Source organism: Saccopteryx bilineata, chromosome 1 (assembly GCF_036850765.1).
Source record: "Saccopteryx bilineata isolate mSacBil1 chromosome 1, mSacBil1_pri_phased_curated, whole genome shotgun sequence".
NCBI classification, from domain to species: Eukaryota; Metazoa; Chordata; class Mammalia; order Chiroptera; family Emballonuridae; genus Saccopteryx; species Saccopteryx bilineata.
In genome coordinates, this window is record NC_089490.1 from 154,346,922 (window position 1) to 154,369,554 (window position 22,633).

The 22,633-nt window shown below is 49.3% G+C and overlaps 1 protein-coding gene and 1 pseudogene across 9 annotated transcripts; one reads left to right on the forward strand and one right to left on the reverse strand.

The window, feature by feature from the left end:
• Positions 1-318: 318 nt before the first annotated feature.
• On the reverse strand, positions 319-12,783 carry MPND (MPN domain containing). 9 transcript variants are annotated; one of them, XM_066275554.1, is made up of 14 exons: positions 12,255-12,783; positions 12,032-12,157; positions 11,889-11,935; positions 10,906-11,142; positions 7,401-7,533; positions 6,833-6,971; positions 6,566-6,662; positions 6,270-6,342; positions 6,113-6,189; positions 2,926-3,112; positions 2,761-2,831; positions 2,543-2,632; positions 1,790-1,882; positions 319-598 (listed from the first exon to the last, which is right to left on the reverse strand). In XM_066275554.1, exons 1-14 carry the CDS (start codon positions 12,259-12,261, stop codon positions 512-514), a joined length of 1,464 nt encoding a protein of 487 aa, XP_066131651.1. In that variant the 5' UTR covers positions 12,262-12,783; the 3' UTR covers positions 319-511. The 9 variants fall into 9 exon arrangements, with proteins under 9 accessions (XP_066131651.1, XP_066131675.1, XP_066131631.1 ...); XM_066275578.1 differs by lacking the exon at positions 10,906-11,142; XM_066275534.1 differs by having other exon boundaries at positions 6,833-6,917; positions 11,889-12,157.
• A 6,832-nt stretch (positions 12,784-19,615) lies between these two features.
• On the forward strand, positions 19,616-20,793 carry LOC136319393 (dnaJ homolog subfamily B member 6-like; annotated as a pseudogene).
• The last annotated feature ends 1,840 nt before the right edge of the window (positions 20,794-22,633 follow it).

The window sequence follows — 22,633 nt, forward strand, 5'->3', positions numbered from 1 at the left end:
GGTGTGGTACAGAGCAGGCCTGCTCACCCGGACACCCACAGCCCTCCTGTCTGTGTTTAGAACAGGGCCCACATGAGTGCCCACCCCCATATCCCCACCCAGAGCTTGCTCCTAGAGTGAGACCAGCCCTACAGGGAGCCCAGGAAGGGTGGTTGTCGTTTAGCCAGTCACCGGCATAGAGTTAAGTCCCAAGATTCCCCTCCCCACAGTCCCAGTGTGGGGCGCAGCACGCAGCATGAATGTTCCACTCCCCAGACAGCAGCCTGCACACCTAGCAACAAGTGCCAGGGTCCCCCACTTTAGGGTGAGACACATACCTAGACTGTTTGCTTCTCTCCTTCCTTTATTATATGAGCTTCTGCTGTCGCAGAACTCAAGTCACAGAGGAACAGAACAACACAGTTGCAAATGAAGCCCCTAAACCTATTCCCCCTACCCAGAGCTATAGGGAGTGTGATGGGGGCTCAGATTCTGACCAGGAGGCCTCCCAGGTCCTCAGAGGTCTATGCCCTCAGTTCCCTTGCTTGAGAACGCTGTAAACCTGCTCCAGAACATGACACAGACCCTGGTCCTTGGGCATCCTGCTTGCTAGAGAGATCTGAAACAACAAGGTCAGCACCTCAGGACTGTACCCAGCAGTCCTGGTCCGGCCTTGCCTCCCACTCCTCCACCAAAGCTCAAATGCTGCCACCTGGCAGAGGGAAGTGCTTTCCTAACCAAGGTGCATGGTGGTGTCCCTAAAATGGTGCTCTTCTCAATAAGTGGAGCATTGAGTAATTTAAGGCCCAGCTGACTAATGTTTGGGGTGAGGGGATTATAAGGCACATGCCAGGAGCCACCAAAGACAGCAGACAGCAACCCCTATCCAGCAGCCCAGTCAGTGACCAGGGGCAACTTTAAGTCCTGTCACTGTTTTCTTTAAAAGTTTGGACAAAAGAAGCAAACGTGAAACTGTTTTTGCAAAGCAGGAAATAAATCAGGTACAGGAGGCCACCAAAAGCCTTATTTAAATGTCCCACTACTGTCCCTGGCCAGGTGATTCAGTGGATAGAGCATCGTTCCAGTGCACTAAGGTCACAAGTTTGATCTGTGGTCAGGGCACCCAAGAGAAGCAATCAGTGAGTGCACAACTAAGTGGAACAGGAGTTGGTGCTTCTCTCTCAAATCAATGGAAAAATTTTTAAAAGAAAGAGGTCTTCCACTATGTGTGGGGCCACAACACCAGCTGCTCTTAATGGCTCTAAACCAAGTCAGAACCCCTTCCACACCTTGGGTGGGTGGCTGCGAAATGGAACAGGGTAGAGAGCAGTTTCTCCAAAAGGGCTGTCCCAGGGTCCCAGGGTCTACACTTAAAACACTTTCACCTGACCTGTGGTGGCGCAGTGAATAAAGCGTCGACCTGGAAATGCTGAGGTCACCGGTTCGAAACCCTGAGCTTGCCTGGTCAAGGCACATATGGGAGTTGATGCTTCCAGCTCCTCCCCCCTTCTCTCTCTCTGTCTCTCCTCTCTCTCTCTCCCTCTGTCTCTCCCTCTCCTATCTAAAAAAAAAAACAAACAAAAAAAAAACCCACTTTCATCTGCTTTCTGATGTTGGTTTTCTTCCATCTCCCACCCTTGTGTGATAAAGCAAGGCTTTCTGGCAGTATTAATTTCCAGCTGGAATAATTTAGCACAGGACAAGTTAGGAGGTGACATTCTCATGCTGCCCATGGATTATTCTTGGGGGTTCTCCAAGAACTGTCTTCCTGCACGAGGGGTTCACATAGGACTTGGGGTAGAAGTCTTACCTTCAGCTTGTCCAGGTAGGTGTGCTCCTGGTTCCAGGGCTCCTGAAACCTCACCAGGTCAGGGGCACCCTTGTAGAACTCCACCAGCAGCATCTATGGGATGGGGTAGTTGGAAACCTGTCGCTCCTGCCTACCCCACACCAGGCACTGGGGATCCAGAAATGAGCAACACAGGTGCTGCTGCTACCTTATTGTGATAGCTTCCAGGCTAATGCAATATGTACAGCTCACCAAGAAAGGGACCACCAAGGAGTGTCACCCAGTAAAAGGAAGCTTGGCAGGAGGCCTCTGAAGTGAACTCCCTGCCCCCTCTCATCCAAAGACCGAGGAAGGCACACTGACCATTATTTATCACACAGACCTGCCATAGTTCCCTGACCCTTGAAACTGCAGATGTAATGCACTAGAGTCTAGTAGCTCCATTTTTTAAAAGTCCATTGAGCCACAGGCATTAAAAACCGTGCAGGCTAACACCTGAAGTCCTCCATGTGTCTCCAATTGGAGAAGCAGTGGCAGGTGCAGAGGCCCGAGATGGGAGCATCCCTAGTGTGTTCCAGAATGAGTAGGAGGCCAGGTGGGTGAGCAAGTGGGCAAGGGGGGCTGCTGCAAGGACCTGGGACTTGATCCTAAGAGCCACAAGTGATAATCTGCAGAAGAGGAGCCTGACCAGGGCCTTTGTGTGGCACATTGAGCCTTGGCCCCCACCTGTTCCTGGGGGGGAAGGCCACCCACCCCACCAGGAAGTGAGCTCACCATTTCATGAAGGATGTCATTGGTCAGGAAGCTGTCCTGGACATAGGCCATCTCTACGTCCATGGGGATGCCATAGTCACTGGGCCTTTGCTGGTAGGGACAGCAGCCAGTCACCACCAGCCACCCTAAGCCTCCCATCCCATGATGGCCCTTCCTCCTCACACATTGGGCTCCTCCCTGCACATCAGCCCTTGGCCTCCCCCAGGAGATCCACCTACCTCAGGGGGTGGCATCACCCAGAATGGGGAGATCTTGGACTCGGGGCCCAGGTTGCCAGAGTAGTAAGGGGCTATGGAAGGAGAGAGAGGGAGCTGGGCCTGAGGGGGCTTGTGGTCCAGGAGAGACACACACACACATCCACCCGCCCTCAGCCAGGGACTTACAACAAAGCAGGGCAAGGCAAGGCTGGAAGCCATTGCTGGAGCCCTGCAGCCGCAGCTGGTAGTCCATCTGCGTGTCAATGTCCTGCAGCGATGGCAGTGCCGGGCTGTGTGGGTGGCTGTGGTACCAGCCCACGAGGGACAGGCCTCGCAGGAGCAGGCTCTGGTAGATCTGGGGGCAGAGGTGGGGCTGGGGCAGGCAGGGTGTCGGGGGCCCTACCAGGTTGGTGTGCTTCCACCACTCCCTGCAGCCAGCACTCCTGGCACCTATCCAGCCCCACATGTGGGCAACACATAGCAAGTACTTGCTGTGTACCAGGCCTGGGGAGACAGCAGGGACCAAGACAGACCTTGCCCCCAACCTTACAGCTTCCAATGGGGGGCACAGTCAAATACATTAAAAAGACACATCTGTCATAAAAGCAACAAAAATTTTTTGTGACAGAGAAGGGTAAGATAGCTAGGGCAGACAGAAAAGAAGGGAGAGAGGTGAGAAGCATCAGTTCTTCATTGCGGCACCTTAGTTGTTCATTGATTGCTTTCTCATATGTGCCTTGACCAGGAGTCTATAGCAGAGTGAATGATCCCTTGCTTAAGCTAGCGACCTTTGGCTCAAGCCAGTGACCTTGGACTTCAAGCCAGCAACCACAGGGGCCATGTCTGTGATCCCACGCTCAAGCTGGATGAGCCCGTGCTCAAGCCAGCAACCTTGGGGTTTCAAACCTGGGTCCTCTGTGTCCCAGTCTGATGCTCTATACACTGTACCACCGCCTGGTCAGGCAAAAAGCAACAAGTTTTGTTTCCTGCTGTGTCCCTGGCTCATGGAACGATACCTGGCACAAAGTAGATGCTCAATAAATAGTTAAATAGGTAGGTGAATATGCCTGCATTTAAGCAGACACAGGCATTCCCAGATACCTTTCCACAAGTGAAGGAAAGTGGGGATGGAAAGAGAACCATTCTTGTTGAATCAAGGTCAATGCCAGGTGCATACTAAGAACCATTACAAAAACATTAAAAATGCCAGTTAAGTCCTGACAGGTGGCTCAGTGGATAGAGCGTCATCCCAGTGTGCCTGGACAGGATGCATATGAGAAGCACCCAAAAGGCCCTGGCTGGTTGGCTTAGTGAATAGAACATCAGCCCAGCATGCGGACATCCTGGGTTTGATTCCTGGTTACGACATACAGGAGAAGCAAATATCTGCTTCTCTTCCCCTCTGTCTCCCCCTCATCACCCTCTTCACTCCCACAGTCAGTGGCTTGATTGGTTCAAGCACTGGCTTCAGGTGCTGAGGATAGCTCGCTGGTCCAAGCATCGGCCTCAGGCACTAAGAATAGCTAGGTTGATTTGAGCATCAGCCCCAGATGGGGGTTGCTGGGTGGATCCCAGTCAGGATGCATGTGGGAGTCTGTCTATCTCCCCTCTACTCACTTAAAAAAAAAAGAAAGGGCAGCCAGTGGATACACAACTAAATAAAACTAGGTGGAACAATGAGTTGATGCTTCTCTTTCCCCCTCCCCCTTTTCCTCCTCCCTCCATATCAATGGGAAAAAATGTTTTGTTGTTTTTTTTTGTTTTTTGTTTTCTTTATTCTGAAGCTGGAAACGGGGAGAGACAGCCAAACAGACTCCCGCATGCGCCCAACCGGGATCCACCCGGTACACCCACCAGGGGGCGACGCTCTGCCCACCAGGGGGCGACGCTCTGCCCACCAGGGGGCGATGCTCTGCCCCTCTGGGGCATCGCTCTGCCATGACCAGAGCCACTGTAGCGCCTGGGGCAGAGGCCAAGGAGCCATCCCCAGCGCCCGGGCCATCTTTGCTCCAATGGAGCCTCGGCTGCGGGAGGGGAAGAGACAGAGAGGAAGGAGGGGAGGGGGGTGGAGAAGCAAATGGACGCTTCTCCTATGTGCCCTGGCCGGGAATCGAACCCGGGTCCCCCGCACACTAGGCCGATGCTCTACCGCTGAGCCAACCGGCCAGGGCCAAAAAATGTTTTTAATAAAAAGAAAAGAAAGGCCCTGGCCGGTTGGCTCAGCAGTAGAGCGTCGGCCTGGCGTGCAGGAGTCCCGGGTTCGATTCCGGCCAGGGCACACAGGAGAAGCGCCCATCTCTGCTCCACCCCTCCCCCTTTCCTTCCTCTCTGTCTCTCTTCCCCTCCCGCAGCCGAGGCTCCATTGGAGCAAAGATGGCCCGGGCGCTGGGGATGGCTCTGTGGCCTCTGCCTCAGGCGCTAGAATGGCTCTGGATGCAACAGAGCAACGCCCCAGAGGGGCAGAACATCGCCCCCTGGTGGGCGTGCCGGGTGGATCCCGGTCGGGCGCATGCGGGAGTCTGTCTGACTGCCTCCCCGTTTCCAGCTTTGGAAAAATGAAAAAAAAAAGAAAAAAAAGAAGAATGGCAGTTAAAGCCTTGACTACGTAATTCCGTCAGAACGTCGTCCCAATATGCCAAGGTTGCAAGTTTGATCCCCAGTCAGGGGACATACAAGAGTCAACCAATGAATGCATAAATATATATTTTTTAATATTGTATGCTGTACTTTATTTATTTATTTATTTTTAAAGATTTTATTTATTCATTTTAGAGAGGAGAGAGGGAGAGAGAGAGAAAGGGGGGAGGAGCAGGAAGCATCAACTCCCATATGTGCCTTGACCAGGTAAGCCCAGGGCTTCGAACCGGCGACCTCAGCATTCCAGGTCGACGCTTTAACCACTGCGCCACCATAGGTCAGGCCATGAATGCATAAATAAATGGAACAATCAATCAATGTTTCTCTCTCCCTCTCACTTCCTTTCTCTTGCTCTAAAATCAATAAATAAAAATTTAAAAGAATTGCAGTTAGTATTTATCTAGTCTTTTTTTTTCTTTTAAAGACTTTATTCATTTGAGAGAGAGAGAAAAGGGGGAGGAACAGGAAGCATCAACTCCCATATATGCCTATATGCCTTGCACAGGCAAGCCTAGGGTTTCGAACCAGCAACCTCATCATTCCAAGTCGACTCTTTATCCACTGTGCCACCACAGGTCAGGTTTATCCAGCCTTTACTAGGTGCCAGGTGGGAACGGGCTCACACACTCATTTGAACATTTTTCAAGCATTGATTGTAGCTGCAGTCACATGGTAGACAGGATAGCTGTGTCCACCCTAACCCACCCAGAATGACCCTCCCAGTGTGTCCCCTCACCTCCTCTTCCATGGTAGCCGCAGTATCCACATGCCCCAGCCGGCTGCGACAGGGGAAGGCTCTCAATACTGTGAGCACTGCACAGAGTGGGGAGAAGAGGTGGAAATCAACCCCAACCCCCAATAGCCCCCTGTCCACCCAGCCCCAAAATACCCACTCTGGCTGTTGATGTCCCAGCGGCCCCCCAGGTATCCCACGACCTCGCTGCGAGTCAGGTGGCTGTGGAAGTCCTGGGGAAGAGGTACATTGGAAGACATGCTGAGGCTATACCCAGCCTCAACTCCATCCTGTGGGTCCACGGCCCTTGTAATGTGCAGGGGCAAGCCATCCCGCTTCCTCTTTCATTCAAACATTGATTTAGCACCTGTAAACAGACACGGTCCCCACCCACATGGAGCTGGCATTCCAGGGACACCCTGCCCACAAGGGACAAGGTAGGAGCTGGGCACACACCAGCAGGAACAGCACATTGCTGGAGATGGCCACATTGAATGGCTGGAACTTGTTGATGGCTGCGAAGGATGTTACTTCCACCAGGGTGTGGGGGTTCCTGTAGGAGCAGGAAGGTCCCACAGTTTCAGGAACTCCTAGCCTGGCTCCTCAGCCCCACCCCAGCCAGCTTTGAAGATCTAAAGTCTTGCCCCCACTCTACTCCTGCTCTTACTCCCACACCCTGGCAAGACTCATGTAAACTGGGGGTGGACATGCAGCATATCTGACCTGGCAGAGTCACGACTACCCAACATGCAGTATCGCACTGGCACCCGAATCTTGTTTTCCACTCGCTTCCCTGGGGATGTGGTCTCTGCTGGGTGAAGGTAAGGAAAATGGGCAGCATCAATCCCTCTCCAGCCTGGAACTGGAAAACAAAGGGCAACCCAAGAAAGAAAACCCCCAGAAGCAGCCTTAAAAATATGGCAATGGTACTGGGAAATCAGGCGGCAGGTTGACAAGTTGGACAGATTTAAAATCAGGTGAGGACCTCAGAAAAGCAGGTGGGGAGGGAGGGGGATTAAACAGCAAATTTAGAAATCAGGCAAAAGGGCAAAGAAGCCCTATTAGGGAACAACGAAATCAGGCAGCACATTAAGACATTGGGCAGTGGGAGCAAAAAATCCAGCATTAGAGCTTAAGAAGTCAGGCAATGAGAGTGACATAAGCGGGATAGGAAATCAACCAGGCATCTTGGGGGCGCTGAGGAAAAGAAAGGCCAGACCTGTCACCAGCCTCCTTTCATACCTGAGTTCTGCATGCTACCTGCCCTGCCTCTTCCCCTCAGGTTTCTCACCAGGGTTGACAGGCTCTGTGGGGCCCTTTGCAGGGAGTCTTCGACTTTTGTCATCCGCTGAGACTCCTGCCAGAACCTCTTCCTCCTCTTCCTCTATCAGCAGCTCCTCCTCCTCCCCTTCACTGGCCGGACTCTGGGAGGGTGGGAATGAGGACAGCGGCAGGACCCTAAGCTGGGTGCACACCACCTTCTCCAAGTTCCACCCAGACTGAGGGCCTGCCTGAGCCTTAGGCACCCCAGGTGCCCACTAGAGGGAGTGGGTGAGCAGAGGCAGCCTAAGGCCACAGCTCAGGTGGGAGCTCCTTCCTGTGGCTGACTCACAGGTTCAAATACTGGACAAGCTGTGTGACTTAAGGCAAGCACCCTAACTGAGCTCTATCATTGCCTATAAAACGGCCCAATAGGGTGGGTGACAGGGTGAAGTAGGTTAATGCATCCAAAGAATTTAGCATATGCCCTGTTGCTTCATCCATTGAGTAAACATACACTTTACATGGCTTTTTTTTTTTTTTTTTTAATTTTATTTTTTACAGAGACAGAGAGTGAGTCAGAGAGAGGGATAGACAGGGACAGACAGACAGGAATGGAGAGAGATGAGAAGCATCAATCATTAGTTTTTCATCGTGCGTTGCAACACCTTAGTTGTTCATTGATTGCTTTCTCATATGTGCCTTGACCATGGGCCTTCAGCAGACCGAGTAACCCCCTGCTTGAGCCAGCGAACCTGGGTCCAAGCTGGTGAGCTTTGCTCAAACCAGACGAGTCTGCACTCAAGCTGGCGACCTCGGGGTCTCGAACCTGGGTCCTTCCGCATCCCAGTCCGACACTCTATCCACTGCGCCACCTCCTGGTCAGGCTACATGGCTTTTTTTTTTTTTTTATTCCCTCAATAACCTCTCCTCCTGTTCTTTCCTAAACTTCCCTTGCCAAGGTGACCTATCTGTGCCCAAACCCAACAGTCACATCTCAGTCTCTGTCCTCCTCCCATTCCCAGCAGCATCTAACTCAGCCAGTCCTCACTCCTCCTGGGAACTCCTCAGGAACCCTGAACTCGTCCAGCTTTCCTGCCCCCTTCCAGGGTCCCCTTGGCCTTCCCTTGTTGCCCATGACTGGATCCTAGGGCTTCTTCCTTCAGGACAGCCCAGAGTACTCTCAGGGCTCCCACCCTCCCTATGCCCCAATGATACCCACAGTCCTGTCTCCATTCCTGGGTTCCCCTGAGCTCCAGACCTGGGGTCCAGCTGCCCCTCAACATCTTCACAAGGGGGACTCAGGGGTCTCGCACTCAACACAGCCAACAATGCACCCAACCATCCCCCCAAAACTGCTCCAAATCCCCACATCTCCTATAAGAGCAACCCCATCCACCCACTCACTCAAAAAAAAAACCCACTTAACACCAATATCCAATCTATCAGCAAATCTTATCAGATCTACTTTCAAAATTAGCCAGAACCTGACCAATTCTCCACTTCAATGGTTGGCCTGGTCCACACCATCACTGCCCACCTGGACCAGAATACAAGTCAGGTCCTACACTGCCCTTCCTCAGTCAGTCTTCTCCAAAGTAGCCAGCAGAGGGTGACCATGAGCACCCAAGTGAGGTCCCATTCCTCCTATCCATAGCACTCCAGGCCTCCCACCTCCCTCAGCTAAATTCCAGTATCCTAGCAGCCTACAGGCCCAGTACTACCTAACCCATCCCCTCCTGGCCCATACCTCTTCCCTCTCTCCCCCTTGCTCCCTCTCCTCCAGACACAGGCTGGGCCTCCTTGCGGCTCCTCCAACAACCGGGCACAATCCCGCTTCAAGAACTTTGCACATGCTGTTTTCCAAATACTTTCATGGCTTCCCTCCTTCCCCTCCTTAGGTCCTCTGCTCAGATGTCATGTTCTCAGTCAGTGAAGGCTTCCCTGACTACCCTATTTCCCCAACTCCAACTTCCATCCCTTCTTCAGAAATACTACAAGATAGGACTTATTTGCTTTGTTTCTCTGTGTGTCTTTCATGAGGGCAAGTATTTTTCTTTTTTGCTCTCTGCTTTATCTCCTGCACCTATAGGTAACATTTACTAAATGCTTGCTGAATGAATGGCCCTATGATGTGTGAAGGTTAGTTTTGTATGTCAACCTGACTAGGCTCTAGTACACATTTATTTAATCAAAGATTAATCTAGGTGTTGCTATGAAGGCATTTGGTAGATGTGGTTCACATTTACAATAAATTAACTTTTATTTTTAAGAGAGAGGAGGCTAGTGAGAAGAAATTTCGCATGCACCCAATCAGGATCCACCTGGCAACCCCCCATCTAGCAACTGAGCTATTTTTAGCTCCTGACATGAAGGCTCCAGAGCCATCTTCAGCACCCTGGCCAACATGCTAGAATCAATCGAGCCAAGGCTGTGGGAGGGAAAGAGAGGGAGAGAGAAGGGGAAGGGAGGAGAAGCATATGGTTGCTTCTCCTATGTGCCCTATTTGGTCATTGAATCTGGGACTTCCACATGCTGGGTTGACTCTCTACCACTGAACCAACTGACCAGGGCCTAAATTAACTTTCAGTGAAGGAGATTATCTACAATAATGTGGGTGGGCATCATCCAATTAGTCCTTAAGAGCAAAAACTGAGGCTTCCCACAGAAGAAAGAATTCTGACTCAAGACTGCAGTACCGCTTGACCAGGCAGTGGCGCAGTGGATGAAGCGTTGGACTGGGATGTGGAAGGACCCAGGTTCAAGACCCTGAGGTCGCCAGCTTGAGCGCGGGCTCATCTGGTTTGAGCAAAAAGCTCACCAGCTTGGACCCAGGGTCGCTGGCTCAAGCAAGGGGTTCCTTGGTCTGCTGAAGGCCCACGGTCAAGGCACATATGAGAAAGCAATCAATGAACAATTAAGAAGTCGCAACGCGCAACGAAAAACTAATGATTGATGCTTCTCATCTCTCCGTTCCTGTCTGTCTATCCCTCTCTCTGACTCTCTGTCTCTGTAAAAAAAAAAGACTGCAGTACCAACTCCTCTCTGAGTTTCTAGCCCACTAGCAGCCCTTCAGATTTCAGACTTATCAGCCAGATGTATACACATATATTTTAATCTATCTAAATATGTCTAATACACTTGGTACTGTTATCATTTCTATTTTACATATGATGAAGATTAAGGACCCAGAGAGAGTCCTTAACCAAGTTCACCCAGCTTGTGAACATTCAAGGAACATCTATTAGTATCATGGCATTCAAGACCTTCCCAGATATGGTCCCTGCCAATGTCTCCAGTCCCCTCAGCTACCCAACACATCTGAACCCCTGGCTGCATCAGCTAATCATGGTTCCCTAAGCAGAATTCATTGCTTTGTGCCTACATGGCTTTGCATTTGCCATTCGCTCCCTCTGAAAAGCTTTTCCCTTCATCTTGATCCACAAATATCTACTCAGTCCTCAAGGCCCCAGCTCCAATGAGCATTCCTCTCTGACAGTTAAGGGGGGCTTAATCCAGGAGGCTAAAGGACGCACCTCATCAGCGGCAACTGCAGGCACATGGAGCTGGTGTCGCCGGAGCCAGGCGGCCTTGTACTTGTCCAGTTTCTGGCCCTTGTACTTAACAGAGGCCCAGCCACAGCCTGACTTCTTGGCTGGGTTCACCAGCTTCTTGCAGTGGGTGGCCCAGGCACTGGGTGAGTTGAACACCTGCCCTGTTTCCTGCCACACGATCCTCCCATCGGGTTGCAGATCCCCCATGAACTTCTTCCCCTGCAGTGACAGTAGGCTGATTGGGCCCAGGATCTGGTACCCACCAGGCCCTACTCCAGGAAGTCCTCCCTGATCCCAGGTTGCTCTCAAATTTTAATACCCACTTCTCACTTCAGCACACCTTCCAGGAAGCCTTCCATCTTAGGTGCCTCCCAGTACCTATATGTCAACTGTCATAATCCTGATCAGCTTGGGTCAAAAACACCCAATTGTGTGTCTATCCTTCCTCCCCTCACTGGACTGTGAACCCCCAAAGGGCAGGGACAGGGTCTATCTTGACCATTGCTGTGGTCCTAATACCCAACATACAGTCTAATACACACACAGCAGGTGTTCAACTCACAAATTGCACTATTCACAAATGTAACAATAATAGTAATAATAACAAACACAAAGCACTTACTGTGTAGTAGGTACCTTGCTCAGCTTTACTTAATCCTCATAAAACCCCCGGGGGAGGGGGCCTATTTTACAAACAAGGAAACTGGAATACTAAGATACTGAGAAGTTGAGCAAGGTCACACGGCCAAGAAAGCAGTGGTCCTGTCTGAGCCTTATCTTCACTTTTATAGAATAGGGTGTTTGGTGAACGATGTCCTCCCATCCAGAGGGCTCGTGCTGGCTCTGGATGCTCCATGCCTCAGTTTCCCCTCCCCATTCCCAGGCTCCGCCTGCTGCAAGAGAGCACTAGGCTTCAGTTTCCCCTTACCCCAAGCTGAATGGGATGGGAGGTGGGGAGTGCTCACCAGGTAGTAGATAGACAGCACTCCGGCGCCAGGCTCCAGCTGTGCGTCTTTGAGGAGCACCCGCAGTGTGACCGCGCGCCTCGTAAGCGCGCCCCCCGGCCCGCCGCTGCCCCCCGCTCCAGCCCCGCCGCCGCCGCCACTACCGCTGCTGCCGCTGCGCGCTCCGATCGCTCCCACGGGCCGCTCGGGGTCTTCGGCCTCCGCCTCATCCTCGTCCTCTTCCGGCCCCTCCTCGCCCGCGCCGCCCACCGGGGACAGCGGCTCTGGAGCTGTGGGCACCGACAGGCTGCAGCGGGGCCGCGTGCCCCTAGTCGGTCTAGCCACCCCTCCCGGCGCCTTGCCCGCTCCCGGACAGGCCCGCCGTACCTGCCATGGCGGCTCCAACCCCGCGCCCCGCTAGTTCTTTCTTCCCGGCACGTGACGCTGCTCCGCCCCAATTCGAGGGACGCCCGGGCAATTGACCACCGCCGGTGGGCGGATCGGGGCTTAGGCCGGTGGTGTGAGAGGGGAAACTGAGGCTGGGGCCTGCGTATTTGACACTGGGAGTCGGGGGCTCAATCCCCCGGGACCATTAGGGAGACAGAGGCATCAGGCCACTCTCCATTGGAGGGGGTGGTAACTGAGAGCTTATAGGGACAAATGGGGAAACTAAGGCACGGAACTTCTGTTTTCAGGGGACTAGTGGGAACGCCCGAGGCTACTTCCTGTAGGATTTAGGCCTGGGACTGGGGGTGCGGGGGGCTGATTCAGCCCGCGAGGACGAGGGGGACACAGAGGCCTCGGCTGTTGGGACCAGGGGAAAAAATGAAACCTGGAAGAACGAGCCACTAAGCCCTGGGGCTTCCAGGTCAGAACACAGAAGCAACCCCCGCCGCGGGTCAAATTCGCTGAAGTGTGGCAGCAATATACAGGGTTAATTTCCACTCTTCCCGTGGGCTCTTATTGGACCAGAGCAGAGTACGCCAATCAATTATTGAGGTCTATTTCATCTTCAACCAATAAGCAGTAGCCGTTTGATTTCCTCTAGCTAACCAGTATTAGCGCTACTTCCGCCGAGCCTAACTGAGCCAATAGTAAGCCGTCGCTCTCAGCCAATCAGTAACAGCTACCAGACTCATTTATCCAATCAGTTGTAGGATTTGGTCTTCAACCAGCTCCGGGAAAACCCACACCGTGGGCTGAATTTGTGGTGGATTAGTAGGAAACAGGTTGACCTGTAGAGCTGAAGTCGTTGGTTGGAAACTCCGGCTTGCCCGTCAAGGCACATACAGTTGATGCTCCCTGCTCCTTCTCACTCCCTCCTTCCTTCCTTCCTCCCTTCCTCCCTTCCTCCCTTCCCTCTCTCTCATAAATAAAAACAAAACAAAACAAAAAAATCCTGCAACAGGCGAACGTAGGAGGAGCCGGCCTAGTTGTACTTCCCTTTGCCCGAGGCTCACCTGTTCTGGGACCTTTGCTCCTTTTCGTACTGCTACATTCCAGCTCCCCAGGGCCTGGGTTGTGGGCTCCCCCAAGCTGCGGGGAACCGGGCTCAGCCGCGATAGGTTTACCCGATCCCAGTTTGGAAGAGGGGACAGGACATTGGGGGCGGGGGTCCAGCCAGGGTGGCGTGGAATCAGGCTGGACCTGACTCCAAATCCTGCTGCATCACTCCACAGCTCTGTGACTTTAGCCAAGTAGCTCGCTCCACCTATTTCCCTGTGGGGAAAATAATAATTCCACTTAAGGATTAAGGATCAGGGTTTGACATATAGTAAGAGCAGGATAAATGTGAATTATTATTTTCATTTTTTTGTCTGGCCCAGGCCTCTTTTTGGAGTCCTCCCCCACCCCTACCAAGGGTCTAGCCACCAATTTGACATCTTCCTACTCCCCAGACTATAGCTTCAATTTATTTCCCTATATCCTTGCCCACTTTCCCTTTGACTACCTTCCAAAACCGGGGCTGTGACTCTCCCACCTGGACCCTTGCCATCTCCTTGGGCCTCAGGCTCCCACACTATCTTCCACCCTGGTCTCTTCCTAAAATGCAACTATGATCACCTCTCTCTCCTGCTCTAAATCCTTCAATGGCTCCCCATTGCCTTTGATAAATAAAACCATCTGCTGTGACCTTATTAATCATTTATGGCACCCCTTTATGTCAGGTATTATTATCAAACTTATTAGAGAATTCAAGATGAACAGAATGCCAAGAGTCACACAGCTCTCCAGTGGATTCCAAAGGCTATTCTTTGCTATGTGTATAAAATCCAAGCGGCCTCACCCATAACTATTAAAGGCATTGAATGTGAAATTTTAAAACTCCCAAAAAGGAAATCTCCAGGTCCAGAGGAGTAATTTTACTAAAGGCTCAAAGAAGAATGAACACTTTGACCTAATCTCTTCCAGAAAATGGAAGAGGAAGGAACACTTCCCAATTCATTAGATGAAATTAGCATTAATTACTGATACTAACATCAGATAAGGATGATCCAAAAAAGAAAACTATAGACCATCTCCTTCATGAATAGGAACAGAAAAATTCTCAACAAAATAATACAAAATAGACTTCAGCAATAAGTATATGCATATATACTGTATTTCCCCATGTATAAGACACTCTTTTTTTTTTCAAAAATTTTGGGGTCTAAAACTGGGTGCATCTTATACAGTGGTTGTTTTTTTACTTGCATTTCCCACTTTTTCGCGCTTGTTTTTGTGCTCTTTGTTGAAGACATCAGACACAGATGATAACAAAATAATGGATGGGAGTTTTGACAATGATGAGGAGTTGTATGAATTTTATGATGAATAAAACTTGAGTTCAGCCTGACCAGGCGGTGGCGCAGTGGATGAAGCGTCGGACTGGGATGCGGAGGACCCAGGTTCGAGACCCAAGGTCGCCAGCTTGAGCACAGGCTCATCTGGTTTGAGCAAACTTCACCAGCTTGGACCCAAGGTCGCTGGCCCAAGCAAGGGGTTACTCGGTCTGCTGAAGGCCCTTGGTCAAGGCACATATAAGAAAGCAATCAATGAACAACTAAGGTGTTACAACGAAAAACTAATGATTGATGCTTCTCATCTCTCTCTCTGTTCCTGTCTGTCTATCCTTTTTTTTTTTTTCATTTTAGAGAGGAGAGGGAGAGAGAGAGAGAGAGAGAGAGAGAGAGAGAAGAAACAGAGAGAGAAGGGGGGGGGGAGCTGGAAGCATCAACTCCCATATGTGCCTTGACTAGGCAAGCCCAGGGTTTCAAACCGGCGACCTCAGCATTTCCAGGTCGACGCTTTATCCACTGTGCCACCACAGGTCAGGCCTGTCTGTCTATCCTTATTTATCCCTTTCTCTGACTCTCTCTGTGTCTCTGTATTAAAAAAAAAAAAAAAAAAAAACAGGTAAAAAAAAACACATTAATCAAAAAAACAAAAACAAACTTGAGTTCAATAACTTTATGTAATACATTTTTTTTCAAGTTTCAGGCCCCCCCCTCAAATTAAGGTGTGTCTTTTACATGAGAGTGTCTTATACATGGGGGAAATACAGTATGTATACATATATATGTATGTATATACATATATATTTTTAATCAATTTGAGAGAGAAACATTGATTTGTTGTTCCTCTTATTTATACATTCATTGCTTGTTCCATATATTTGCCCTGATCAGAAATCAAACTGGCAACCTTGGCATGTCAGGACAATACTCCAACCAACTGAGCTACTCGACCAGGGAAAATTTAGCAAAATATAATAAGTATAATACACCATGACCAAGTGGTGTTTATTCCAGGGATGCAAGGTGGGTTCAGTATTCAAAAATCAATATTATACTCCATATTTAACAGGCTTTGGTGAGCAGAATAATGATTCCCTAAAGATATCCCTCTCTTGGCCCTGGATGGATAGCTCAATTGGTTAGAGCATCATCCTGACATGCTGAGGTTGTGGGTTCCAAACCCATCAGGGGACATACAAGAATCAACCAATGAAGCCTGACCGGGTGGTGGCGCAGTGGATAGGAGCATCGGACTGGGATGCCAAGGACTCAGGTTCGAGACCCTGGAGTCGCCAGCATGAGCATGAACTCATCTGGTTTGAGCAAAGGCTCACCAGCTTGGGCCCAGGGTCGCTGGCTCGAACAAGGGGTTACTCGGTCTGCTGAAGGCCCACGGTCAAGGCACATATGAGAGGGCAATCAATGAACAACTGGGGTGTTGCAATGCGCAACGAAAAACTCTCTGACTCTCTCTCTGTCTCTGTAAAAACAAACAAACAAAAAAACCCCACAAAGAATCAACCAATGACAGCATGAATAAATGGAACAAAAAAAAATCTGTTTCTCCCTGTGTGTGTCTCTCTCCCTTCCTCTCTCTAAAAAGGGGGGGGGACCAATTAAAAATAAAGGATATCCCTCTCCTAATCCCTAGAACCTATGAATAAGTGAGGTTACACAGTGAAGAGAATTTAAGGTTGCAGGTGAAATTAAAGTTGCTGATCAACTGATTTTATTTTATTTTTCCATTTATTTGAGAGAGAAAAAGAGGGAGGGAGACAGGGGAAGAGAGAAAGAGAGAGAAGCATCAACTTGTTACACTTAGTTGTTTCATTTAGTTGTGAACTAACTGGTTGCTTTCTCGTATGTGCCCTGGCATGGGATAGAACCTGCAACCTTGGTGGGCTGGGACGACACTCATTCCACTGAGCAACCCGGCCAAGGCAATCAGCTGACTTTATCCTTACTTTATTTTTTATTTTATTTATTGATTTTTAGTGAGAGAGGAAGGGAGAGAGACAGAGACAGAAACACCAATCTGTGTGTATGTGCCTTGACTGGAGATCAAACCAGCAACCTTTGTATATTGGGACGATGCTCTAACCCAGTGGTCCCCAACCTTTTTTGGGCCACAAACCAGTTTAATGTCAGAAAATATTTTCACGGACTGGCCTTTAGGGTGGGATGGATAAATGTATCACGTGACCGAGACAAGCATCAAGAGTGAGTCTTAGGCTGATGTAACAGAGAGAATCTGGTCATTTTTATTTATTTATTATTATTATTTTTTACCGAGACAGAGAGAGAGTCAGAGAGAGGGATAGACAGGAACAGACAGACAGGAACAGAGAGATGAGAAGCATCAATCATTAGTTTTTCGTTGCGCATTGCAACACCTTAGTTGTTCATTGATTGCTTTCTCATATGTGCCTTGACCGCGGGCCTTCAGCAGACCGAGTAACCCCTTACTCGAGCCAGCGACCTTGGGTCCAAGCTGGCGAGCTTTTTACTCAAACCAGATGAGCCCACGCTCAAGCTAGCGACCTCGGGGTCTCGAACCTGGGTCCTCGGCATCCCAGTTAGACGCTCTATCCACTGCGCCACTGCCTGGTCAGGCAAAATCTGGTCATTTTTTAAAAATAAAACATCTATGCAACAGAATTGAATGACAAGATAACCTGGACATGTTTTCTTTGAATATATGTACCCTGATTTATTGATGTCACCCCATTAAAATAAAAATTTATTTATATAAAAAAATCAATAAAACATCGTTCAGGCCCTGGCTGGTTTGCTCAGTGGTAGAGCGTCGGCCTGGCGTGCAGGAGTCCCAGGTTTGATTCCCTGCCAGGGCACACAGGAGAAGCGCCCATTTGCTTCTCCACCCCTCCCCCTCTCCTTCCTCTCTGTCTCTCTCTTCCCCTCCCGCAGCCAAGGCTCCACTGAAGCAAAGATTGCCTGGCACTGAGGATGGCTCTGTGGCCTCTGCCTCAGGCACTAGAATGGCTCTGATTGCGGCAGAGCAACTCCCCAAGATGGGCAGAGCATCGCCCCCTGGTGGACATGCCGGGTGGATCCCGGTGGGGCGCATGCGGGAGTCTGTCTGACTGCCTCCCCGTTTCCAACTTCGGAAAAATACAAAAAACAAATAAAATAAAATAAAACATCGTTCAGACTTAAATATAAATAAAATGGAAATAATGTAAGTTATTTATTCTTTCTCTGCGAACCGGTACCAAATGGCCCACGGACTGGTACTGGTTCGTGGCCCCAGGGTTGGGGACCACTGCTCTAACCAATGGAGCTCTCTGGCCAGGGCGGCTGATTTTTTTAAATTTTTATTTGTTTATTTATATATTTATTTATTTATTTTTTACAGAGACAGAGAGTGAGTCAGAGAGAGGGATAGGCAGGGACAGACAGACAGAAACGGAGAGAGATGAGAAGCATCAATCATTAGTTTTTCATTGTGCGTTGCAACACCTTAGTTGTTCATTGATTGCTTTCTCATATGTGCCTTGACCGTGGGCCTTCAGCAGACCAAGTAACCCCTTGCTGGAGCCAGAGACCTTGGGTTCAAGCTGATGGGCTTTTTGCTCAAACCAGATGAGCCCGCGCTCAAGCTGGCGGCCTCGGGGTCTCGAACCTGGGTCTTCTGCATCCCAGTCCGACGCTCTATCCAGACTCTGGGTCTTTTGCATTCCAGTCCGACGCTTTATCCACTGCGCCACTGCCTGGTCAGGCAGGGTGGCTATTTTAAAAGAGGGAAATAATCTTGGATTATCTGGAGTGGTTCTAAGGTAATCACAACGGTCCTTAGAAGTGGAAGAGTCAGGGGAAGGTAACAGCAGAAGAAGTTAGAATGGGTAAGATGTGAGGATTTGACTTGTGTTGCTTACTTTTTAGATGGAGAAAAGATACCATGAGCCAAAGAACATGAGAAATCTCTGGAGGCAGGAAAAGACAAGGAAACATTCATTCTTTGAGCCTCTAGCAAGGAATGTAGCCCTACCAACACCGTGATTTTAGCTTTGGGAGATTCATGTAGGCTTTCTAACCTACAGAGCTGTAAGATAATACATTTGTGTTGTTTTAAGCCCCTAACTGTGCTGTAGACTTGTTACAGCAGCCATAGAAAACAAATACATTGGCTGAACAAGAAACATCTCACAATCATATCAATAGATGCAAAAAAAGCACTTGACAAAATTCAATACTTACTCATAATAAAAACTCTTAGCAAACTAGGACAGAGGGGAACCACCTCAACTTGGTGAAGAACATCTACAAATCTTCAGTTAACATCACACTTAATATCAATAGTTAAAGACAAAATGCTGTCCCCTTAAGATTGTAAACATGGCAAAGATGTCCACTCTCACCATTCTTATTCAGCATGGTGCTAAAAATTCTAGCCAGTGCAATAAAGCAAGAAAAGGAAATAAAAGGAGTACAGAGTGGAAAGGAAGAAAAACAACTAGCTGATTTACCTGACCAGACACTAGTGCAGTGAATAGAACACCAGCCTGGGATGCTGAGGACCCAGGTTTGAAACCCCAAGGTCACCGGCTTGAGCGCAGGCTCACCACCTTGAGCGTGGGGTCACCAGCTTGAGTGTGGGATCACAGACATGACCCCATGGTTGCTGGCTGAGCTCAAAGATTGCTAGCTTGAAGCCCAAGGTCCCTGGCTTGAACAAATGGTCAATGGTTGTGCTGGAGCCGGGCGGCCCCCTCTTAAATGAACAACTAAGGTGCCACAACAAAGAGTTGATGCTTCTCATTTCTCTCCCTTCCTGTCTTTCTGTCCTCCTCTCTCTCTCCCCCTCTAAAAAATAAATAATAAGGGAAAAGGAAAGCGTGAGGAGCCTCCACCGTCACCTGCGTTGCCATGCAGGACCCGAGGGAACCTGGCCATAGCCCCAATGCACCTTCCCCCGTGGGCTCTGCATCCTCGGGTTCCAGCAGCCTGTAAAACGTGGTGGATTGCTATGAAGTTCTAGGCACGCAGAGACATGCCGCCACCGAGAATATTAAAAAGGCATACCGGTAACTGGCATTGAAGTAGTATCCAGATAATAATCTTGAGAATAAAGAAGAAGCAGAGAGGAAATTCAAACAAGTAGATGAGGCCTATGAGGTGCTCTCTGACGCTAAAACACGGGATATCTATGACAAATATGGCAAAGAAGGATTAAATGGAGGAGGAGGGATGGGTGGAAGCCAGTTGGACAGCCTGTTTGAGTTCAGCTTCACATTCCAGAACCCCGATAACGTTCAGGTAATTTTTTGATAGAAGGGACCTGTTTTCTTTTTTTTTTTTTCTGTATTTTTCTGGAGCCGGATACGGGGAGAGACAGTCAGACGGACTCCCGCATGCGCCCGACCGGGATCCACCCGGCACGCCCACCAGGGGACGACACTCTGCCCACCAGGGGCGATGCTCTGCCCACCAGGGGCGATGCTCTGCCCCTCTGGGGCGTCGCTCTGCCGCGACCAGAGCCACTCTAGCGCCTGGGGCAGAGGCCAAGGAGCCATCCCCAGTGCCCGGGCCATCTTTGCTCCAATGGAGCCTCGGCTGCGAGAGGGGAAGAGAGAGACAGAGAGGAAGGAGAGGGGGAGGGGTGGAGAAGCAGACGGGCGCCTCTCCTGTGGGTCTTGGCCCGGAATCGAACCCGGGACTACCACACGCCAGGCCGATGCTCTACCACTGAGCCAACCGGCCAGGGCTAGGGACCTGTTTTCATTCGGCTTTTTCGAGGACCCATTTGATAACTTCTTTGGAACTTGACAGGGCTCCCATGGGAACAGTAGAATGGGCTCATGCTCATTCTTCTCCGCCTTCAGTGGATTCCCATCTTTCGGAGGGTTTCCATCTTTTGATAACAGGATTTACTTCCTTCGGGTCATTAGGTCATGGGGGCAGGAGTGGGGTCTCACTTCATTCTCCTCCACCTCATTTAGTGGTAGTGGGATGGGCAACTTCAAATCTGTATCGACTTCTACCAGATGGTTAACGGAAGAAAAATCACTACAAAGAGAATTGTTGCGAATGGTCAAAAAAGAATAAACGAAGAAGATGGCCAGTTAAAGTCCTTAACGAGCCTGACCTGTGGTGGCGCAGTGGATAAAGTGTCGACCTGGAAATGCTGAGGTCGCCGGTTCGAAACCCTGGGCTTGCCTGGTCAAGGCACATATGGGAGTTGATGCTTCCAGCTCCTCCCCCCTTCTCTCTGTCTTTCCTCTCTCTCTCTCTCTGTCTGTCTCTCCCTCTCCTCTCTAAAATGAATAAATAAAAAAATAATAATAATAAAGTCCTTAACGATAAATGGTAAGGAGCAGCTGCTATGTTTGGATAATAAGCAATTCAATGTACATATGTAATAGACATGTTAACTGTAAGGAACACCACTTCGGGATTAACACGAACATTTTTTTGAAGATTTTGAATGAATTCGACTTTCAGTGTAACTATACCTAGTCTAAAATATTTATACACAGCTCATCAGAGCCCTGTTTGTCATGGACTTCTGAATTGATTGTTGGGACCACATGATAGACCTCATTTTTTTTTCAATTTTGTCTTTAAAATTGTAAATCTCTGTATGCATTTTGTTTTTTATTAATGTAATCCAAGGTAGTCATGACTTCTGTACACTTGCTTTCCACTGTGTGTGAACCGTGAGTCACATAGTGTCAGCCTGCTGTGAAGTTAACATTGCCAGGATGAATCTTCCACAAAGTAATTTCAGTTCTGTTCAGTATTTAGTCATGAGCGGTATTAATGCATCCATGGTAATACATTTCTGGTTTAATATAAATTGAGTATGTATCTAGTTGTGTATGAATGCTGGCAACTTAGTAAGTTTTGACAATTGTTTAAATATGTAATGTTAAGGCCTGACCTGTGGTGGCGCAGTGGATAAAGCGTCGACCTGGAAATGCTGAGGTCGCCGGTTCAAAACCCTGGGCTTGCCTGGTCAAGGCACATATGGGAGTTGATGCTTCCAGCTCCTCCCCCCTTCTCTCTCTCTCCCTCCCTCTCTCTCTCTCTCTCTCTCCCTCTCCTCTCTAAAATGAATAAAAAAATAAATAAATAAATAAATAAATAAATATGTAATGTTAAGCTTAGATTTAAAAAGTAAAGTTGAGCCTGACCAGGCAGTGACACAGTGGATAGAGCGTCGGACTGGCATGCGGAAGACCCAGGTTCAAGACCCCGAGGTCGCCAGCTTGAGCACAAGCTCATCTGGTTTGAGCAGGGCTCGCGGGCTTGAGCCCAAGGTCACTGGCTCAAGCAAGGGGTCACTCCGTCTACTGTGGCCTCCCGGTCAAGGCACATATGAGAGGGCAGTCAATGAACAGCTAAGGTGCCGCAGTAAGGAATTAATGCTTCTCATCTCTCTCCCTTCCTGGCTGTCTGTCCTTATCTGTCCCTTTGTCTGTCACACACACAAAAAAAAACAACAACAAAAATCCCACAAAAAAAATAAAATAAAAAGTAAAGTTGGTAATCTAGGTCTTTGTTATTTACTTAAAAAAATAAATAAATGGGATGTGTTTGATGTAAAATAAATAAATAATTTGATTTGCAGATGACATGATTAAAAATTAAAATTTAATGTGATTCCACATTAAAAATCCCAAGAGCCTGACCAGGTGGTGGTGCAGTGAATAGAGTGGTTGAACTGGGACACAGAGGACCAAGGTTCAAAACTCAAGGTCGCTGGCTTAAGCACTGGCTCATTCAGCTTGAGCGTGGGCTCAACAGCTTGAGTGCAGGGTCACTGGCTTGAGCATGGCATCATGGACATGACCCCATGGTCACTGGCTTGAGCCCAAAGGTCATTGGCTTGAGAAAGGGATCACTCGCTCTGTTGTAGCCCCCAGTCAAGGCACATATGAGAAAGCAATCAATGAACAAATAAGGTGTCTCAGCAAACAATTAATACTTCCCTACTCTCTCCATTCCTGTCTGTCCCTCTCTCTTTCT

Excerpts from the sequence above, each read along its gene's own strand:
- MPND (XM_066275503.1), bottom strand. Across the intron at positions 6,190-6,269 it reads CTGGGACATCAACAGCCAGA|TGCTCACAGTATTGAGAGCC; the intron begins GTGGGTATTTTG and ends CACTCTGTGCAG. Across the intron at positions 2,832-2,925 it reads TTGCCTTGCCCTGCTTTGTT|CCCCTTACTACTCTGGCAAC; the intron begins GTAAGTCCCTGG and ends CTCCTTCCATAG.